At 58.2% G+C, this 7,349-nt stretch overlaps 1 protein-coding gene across 1 annotated transcript; it reads right to left on the bottom strand.

The window, feature by feature from the left end:
• Positions 1–1,634: 1,634 nt before the first annotated feature.
• On the bottom strand, positions 1,635–6,396 carry TMEM129 (transmembrane protein 129, E3 ubiquitin protein ligase). The gene is made up of 4 exons (XM_012663682.1): positions 6,006–6,396; positions 3,887–4,361; positions 3,280–3,439; positions 1,635–3,202 (listed from the first exon to the last, which is right to left on the bottom strand). The coding sequence occupies exons 1-4, from the start codon at positions 6,361–6,363 to the stop codon at positions 2,954–2,956; spliced, it is 1,242 nt and encodes a 413-aa protein (XP_012519136.1). The 5' UTR covers positions 6,364–6,396; the 3' UTR covers positions 1,635–2,953.
• Between the last annotated feature and the right edge of the window lie 953 nt (positions 6,397–7,349).

A 7,349-nucleotide genomic window follows, 5' to 3' on the forward strand; every position in this document is an offset into this window, starting at 1 on the left:
AAAAAAAAAAAAAAAAAAAAAAAAAAAACCAAAAAATTATCTATTTTCTCAGTAAAGGCTAAGATCATTCATATGAGCTCTCTTGCTAACAGGCACCCCACAGAGTTCTGTTTTCACAACATCTGAAAAGAGCTGAGCAGACAAAAAGGAAATGCAAATTCTTTTACATTCACCAGATCTACTGCTTTACAGTCTTGAAGGGTTCCTGAGCTCCAGCTGGGGTGGGAGCTTCAGGCCCCACTTCCTGCCCAAAAAACAAATCTCAAAGGCAAGATCACTGAGGAGACCTTTGACATCTCACAACTGCTTCTGTTATCAGCCCACCACTAAGAAAAAAGAGAAGTGGATACAGCAGTACCCAGCTAATTGGGATACAGACATAAATCATCTTCACCGACTTTACAACCCCTAAATAAAAAGCCTGCGTAACCGGTCTTCTACACCCAACACACCTCCCTCTTTCACCTCTATGTTTGCCCTTTTTCCATCTGGAAAAAGTAAAATAAACTTTTTCTTTTTCCTATCCTAATCTTTGTGTGAGAAATTTTTCTCCCATCTGTACCATGAGCTCCTTTTAAGTTCACACTCCTACACGGGGAACAAGATGGGGGAAACAGCAGCTAGCACTTACTCTCTGGCCGTTGCGGTACACACTGGGAGGCCCTGGGGTGGCACTGCCCAGTGCCATCGGGAATCCTGGGGTGCTACCCAGAGAGCCTGGGTCAGGGTGAGAACCAGGGATGAGCTCTCTAACCGCAGGTACTGTCTCGCTGCCTCAGTGCTCAGCTGGTGATTCCTGGGCCACCCTGACCCATAGCAAGGTCAACAGAGATAGACCTGATGTCCCCACAGGACACAGCTACAAGCACAAGAGTGGATCAGCAGGGGCCACTCACTGTTTGGCCACCAGTGTGCGCCCCCAACAGCTCCTGCATCTGGAAGCAACCACACAGTGATTTCCCCATCCCCCATAACACACGGCAGGACACCTCCAAGGGCCCAGGCTTCCAACACACAGGAAAGGATCAACCACTGCCCCTCTACCAGACAGCCAGGCCCAGGAGGCTGCCTCCTACCCTGCTCCTGCAGGTGGCCCTGGGGCCTCCAACTAGAAATCAGAGCGGAAGTTTCCTGCAGCACCAGCCTCCCAACCAATGTGTTTTTCTTCCTTACTCTGAACAAACCACAACCATTGAAGTGTGCACAATTCTACTTCTAAGATGGCTTCTCCAACATCTCACAGCCACTTTCCAACTGTTACAAAAGCTTGGTTTTATTTTTTGAGACAGTTGGTTCTTTTTTGAGACAGATTTTGTGTCTGTCACCCAGGCTGGAGTGGGTGACAGAAACATCATCATAACTCACTGCAGCCTCAAACTCCTGGGCTCAAGCAGATCCTCCTGCCTCAGCCTCCTGAGTAGCTGGGACTACAGGCACATGCTACCACACCCAGCTAATTTTTCTATTTTCTGTAGACAGGGTCTTGCTCTTGTTCAGGCTGGTCTCAAACTCCTGGCCTCAAGCAATCCTCCCAACTTGGCTTCCCAGAGTGCTAGGATTACAGGCATGAGCCACCTCACCTGGCCAAAAGCTCAGTTTTAACAACAAGTAAAGTGAAATACAGTATATCACTTCAAACTAACATTTTATTAAATACTGCATTATTTAACTATAATAGATTTGTCTTTATAAAATTAGGTAACTTCTTTTGTAGTAAAAATAACCCCAAACCACTGGCCTCTCCTAGCCCTTGAAACTCTGGACTGAGGCTGAATCTGACTCCTGGCCACTGCCCCCGAGTGCTCCAAAGAGTCCCACAAAGCTGAGCTTTCTCTGCTCCCAAATCCCTGGAGTCAGGTGCAGCCTTGGGTAAGTCATGCCAGCTGAGGCCATCACCCCTCCTTGAAACAGCCAAGTTTAGGGTTTTTAGGGCCACAGGTCTCAGGGCCCTCCTCCACCTGTGTCAGAGCTGCACCCTAGAGCCTGGCCAGCATCTTCCCCGACCCTCCCTCCACCTGAACGCTCAGGAATTGGACGAGATGCCAGTCAGAGCTTTGACCGCGGAGGGCATCCCCTTCTGCACCAGGCAGCCTGGGGCAGTGGCCAGCCCTGTGCGTACCCCTGGTAGGACTGCTTTCTGGGTGTTGCTGTGGTGGCTCTGTTCCTCAGCTCAACCCCTGCCCTGGCCAGGAGTCTGAGACCTCAGCCTTCCCTAGACTTGTGGGGGCAGCAGAAAGCACCAAGGACAGAGCAAATGTCCCTCCAGGGGTATGTGGTCCCATTAATGAGTGGGGCTGCCTTGGCCTGCCCTCCCATCACCACCCCACCAGGAGGGGCCCCTTGGCTGGCCACGGCCACCAGGAAGCACCACCAGGAGTGCTCCCACACTGGAGTAGCACCTCTGTTCTCCACCTCCACCATCTGGCTCTGCCCATGGTCTTCCAAGCAGCCCCTGTGGCTGGGGAGGGGGGCCCTACACCACAGGGCCAGTGGCCGGCTCCAGGACATTAGTGGGAGAATAGACCACAGCCACCTGGGCAAATCTGAGTCTGGCACATAACAGAGGGGCAGGGGTGCTGCAGAAAATTAAGGCAAGTGGCCCAGGTGAGGACTATCTGGAGCAGACCCCAAGGTCTCCCAGAGGACAGCTCTGGGGATGGCCCAATGCTGTGTTCTCTGTGTCCAGTACCTGCCCCTACCTGGAGGAAGGTGGAAGGAGGCGAAGAGGTGTGAAGACCCATCCCACTGTCACTGGGGGAAGTGTTTGCATGAGAATTTCTTTTAAACAAAAGTCCTCAGCCTTCTGCACTCAGGCAGTTGCTGTAGATCATGTGCTTTGAATAGAGCCCTTTGCAAGTGGAGGCCTGGCCTGGCTACTCCTCCCTCCTGCCATACCCACCATGGCTGGTGGGGTGCAGAGCCAGGCCAGGACCCCATGGCCCCACCTGGGTGCTCAACGCACGGTACACACGTCCAGGATGCAGAAGCGTGCACGGCAGGTGGGGCAGGGCACTCGACTGGCCAGCCAGGTGTCGGGGCGCTGGGGGTCCTGGCGGCTAGCGAACCACTTGCCCATGCAGGTGAGGCACCACATGGGGCGGCAGTAGCACTGCTGGCACTCGCCTGCGGCTGCCTCCTGGCAGGTCTTCACCAGCTTCACACTGGCGCGTGTCTGCATGCAACCAATGCATGCCTCCAGCTCCTGTGGGCAGGCAAAGGATCACGCAGAGCCCAGGGACGGCCTGGGAGCCCACCCTCCCACCCTGGCCAGCCCCCCACCTGGCTGCTGGGCACCGAGTAGGCTGGGTTGACCTCTACCAAGGAAGCGAACGTCTCCAGGAACAGGTCACCCAGGCTCTGGTGGATGACCACGTTGGCTGCGCTGCGGATGGGTGCCTGGAGTTTCTCACACAGTTCCCCGTACTCCGCGGAGTTCAGCCTGGGGAGAGGCACGGCCCTCTGTCTGCACCCTAGCCAGGACCCTGAGGCTGGCAGGAAGAGGGGAAGCCACAGCTGCACCCCCAAGGGGACATGGGTGGCCACCCCACCAAACCCAGAAAGATGGCCCTGAGGCCAGAGCCCCAGTCCCTGCTCACCACACAGTTTGAGTCATGGGACAGAAGACCTGGGAGCCAAGGCAGCCACCAAGCCTGTAATACCGAACTGTCTCCAGAGTGCTCCCCAAGGTCTGTGAGAGAGAGTTCAGGAGAAGCTGAGAGCACAGGGGTCGGAGGGGACCCTGAGGGAGGATGATACTTGAGGGATCAGTGTCCAGTATACCACAGACACCTGGCCTGGTACCATACAGGCCAGCACCTCCCAGCACCTCCCAGCACCTCCCAGGGGGCAGGAAGGCCAGGCCTACCGGAGGCTACCTGATTCTTACCGGATGTCAAAAGCCTGCACACCAGGGCTGGCACTGGCCACGTGGATGGTGAGGAGCTGCACGGGCAGGTTGGAGTCTGGCGAGAGCTCATGCTGCCTCGACTCTGTTACAGTCAGGTGCACATCCTGCTGCTGGGCCACGTGCACACGGTATGTGGTCACCTTCATCACCCACGTGTCTGTCACAATCACACGGGCACCTGGCGCCCCGGTGGCAAACTTGTCAATCCGCCGAAACTCAGTGTTGACAGAGGAGGCAACAGCCTGCCAGCCTGACTGCGGGAGGGCATAGAGCGCCAGCGTGCGGGCCAGCGGGTGGCGGGCCCACTGGTCTTGGGACCAGTAGTAGATGAGGGTGCAGGCGAGGGAAGGGAGAGTCACAGCCAGCAGGAGGAAGAGCCGCCAGGCCTCCGGGGCCTGGCTGGGGGAGTAGAGCTGCTTTTCTGAGGCTGCGAAGCACATGCCCACGTAGTAGCCTGCAAAGGATGAGGTGAGCCTCAGGGGAGGTTGGGACTGCCAGGCCACTGTCCTGCCCCTAGCTGTGCCCATCCCAGGGCCACAGCACCATCCCTGTACCTGGGGGTGGGGGGGTACTTCCTCTCTCATCCCCAACCCTAGACGTGGCCTCCCGGCCTGGTCAGCTCCCACTGAGCCCTTGCCCACAGCAGTGGTATGATTGTATTGGGGGAATATTTTAATTTACTACTTTAGTTTTACACAATTAATAAATGAGTATTGAAAAACCACAAAAGCCAAGAAAGGCAAAAATACACACAATTATCTGGTGGCACCTCACGGAGAGCTGAGCCCTGGCTGCTGGGAGCAGTTCCCTAGGCCAGATCTTGGCCTCTCAATCTGCCCACCTGAGGCAGCAGATCAGATGTGGTCCACCCCAGAGCTGGAAAGTTGTGTGTGAGAAAGCAAGCGCTCAAAGAACCATGGCATGTGGCACATAAGCCAGCTGCAGGGCCCAGCTGGCCAGATCGGGATGATTTGAAGGTCAAAATAAACATCAAAGATGCCCAGAGGTTACACAGGCAGGTTCCAGTTTCAAAAAAATAGTAAACTTTGGAGAAGACTGGGCCACTATATTTTAAGGTAATCTGTTATGTAATAAGAAGTAACTAATAGATCTACAAAGCTTGAGAGCTTTCCTTAGTAAGTTAAAAATAAAAAAAAGCTTGACAATGGGCTGAGGCCAGCTCTGCAGTCTGCTCAGGGTGTGGCCCCCGTGAGTCACTTGTGCTCCCTAAGTTTGGGTTTCCCACTGGTGGGTTGGGGTGCCCAGCCCCTCACAGGCCTGTGGGGAGGGTGCAGCTAGAGGGGCTACAGAAACCCACCCCACAGGTCTCAGGGGAGCAACCTGGCCAGGGAACCCCCTCAGAGTCCCACTTTCCTTACCCACCTCACAGGGTGCTGGATCCTCAGGCTGAGTGACCATCAGGCCATTCCAGCGTCTATCTCTCAAGTGGGCCCCCCTCTGCCTGCCTTCTTCCCCACAAAGCAGGCCTGGGCGCCTCCACTCCTCACCTGCCTCCAGCTCTGGGGAACTCAGGCTGCTGTGTTCTCACACCAGTGAGAAACCCTTCCTGTGTCCACAGAGCTGCAGCTGTGGCAAGCCAAGGGCCAGTTGCATCTGCCTGTGTCCTCCAGAGAGCTCCCACCTGGTACCCCCATCCTCCAACCAGCTAGTGCCCGCTACGACCCAGGTTATAGCACTCAGAGGCCGTCCTGCAGCCTCCACACCTGAGACCCTCAGACTGGAACTGCCCCAATCTCTGCCTGCCCTCCCCAAACCTGCCCTCCGGGGAGCCCATCCGATCCCTTAGATTGGAATCAGTTTCTTGGCGCCTGCAACCCCCGCAAACAAAGGCTGCCCATCTTGCGACCCCAAGCCACGATGGTGGTTTAGGACGTGAGCCCAGGAGGCCGGGGCACCCCCTGCCCAGGGTCCTGAACTTGGGTTTCTGCCCTTTGCAAGCCAGCTCTGGCGGCGTCGCCCACTCCAGGGAAGCCTGGCGCCCGCTGCCGACGCCTGGCTGGCCCAGCTGCCCCCGCAGCTGGATGCAGGGAGCTTCCGGGTCCTAATCCCGGCGGGGACCTGGTAGACAGCGCCTCACCCAGCGGCAGCAGCGAGTGGCACACCAGAGTGGCAGCCGTGCGGCGCAGATGGAAGGACACAAAGGCGGCGTCCTCGCTGCCCAGCCAGCTAGACAGCAGGTTCTGCACCGTAAGCCCGGCCGAGTGGAACTCGTTCGGCGTGAACACGAAGCATACGGCGAAGACCAGGTAGGCCAGCGTGAAGGTCACCTCAGGGCTGTCCATGACACCGCCGCCAGGAGGCCGTCCGGCGATGCCCACCGCCCGGGCGCGAGCGAGAAGCCAGAGGATCGGTCCCGGATCCGTCCGTTGTGGCAGCCCCGCCCGGCCACCGCGTGGCACTCTGGGAGATGGAGTTTCCCCCGGCGTCCCAGTCATGCCGCCCGCAGGACATTCTGGGAAATGGGGTCCCGCCGCCTGGCGGCCAAGGGACACTGAGAAATGATGCCTCTAAGCTCTGCGAGCGACCAAAAGCCGTGAGCCGCCGCGACAGATCCCACGAGGGCGCGGACCCTCCTCACAGGCGTTCCTGTTGGTGGCGCTACATCGCTACATCTGGTCCTATTTTACAGCTGGGGAAATTTAGCCCAAGCCAGCGGATCTCAGGCTGCGGCCATGCCGTGCAGCCCAGTCGTAGCAGAGGCTGAGATCCCCGGGACGGTGGTGGTTCCCGCGACCCCGGCCCATCCCGGAGCGGAGGTTGTCCTCCGACACGCTGTGGTCTTCGCATCGCCAGCCACATCAAGCATACCGCCGACCCGGAAGCGGAATGGCAGGTGCGGGAGGGGGCGGGGCTGGCGCAGAAAGTCTTCTTATTGGCGAGCCCGCCCGGGTCGCACGCTGATTGGCCTTGCTGATCCAACCCTCGGCATTTGAATCCGCGGGCGCGACCGCAGCGACCCGACTGGGCTGTGGGTACTCGGCACCCCGCGGAGCGGCAAGTCTCCTGCTATCCTGACGTGGGAGGCGAGCAGGTAGGCAGGCTGGCGCCGTTCCCCCTCAGGATTCCGGATTCTCGAGGACACCCTCAGGCTGCTGCCGCCGCCGGGCTCGGCTCCTCGGGTGGCCTTCTGGCCGCCGCTTCCCCAGAAGTGTCCTCCGCCGGAGCCACCCGGCCCCGTCAGCCGGCCCTTCGGTGCAGTGTGGCCCTGGACAGTGGCCCGGCTGAGCCGAGCCAGGCCACGGAGCAGGCGCGGGGCCCCGCCGTTGTCCGCAGGGGACCTGACTCCATTCGCTCTCCTGAAGCACCGCGCTCCCGGTCCGAAGTTCGCTACCGTCTCACTCCCGCTCCCTCTTCTCGCGGTGCCTCTTGTGCGTTGATCTCCTCTAGCCTTTCTTCTGGGGCCAACTCCAGCTGTGCCACC

This window comes from Propithecus coquereli, unplaced genomic scaffold (assembly GCF_000956105.1).
Source record: "Propithecus coquereli isolate 6110/MARCELLA unplaced genomic scaffold, Pcoq_1.0 Scaffold821, whole genome shotgun sequence".
In the NCBI taxonomy this organism is placed as follows: domain Eukaryota; kingdom Metazoa; phylum Chordata; class Mammalia; order Primates; family Indriidae; genus Propithecus; species Propithecus coquereli.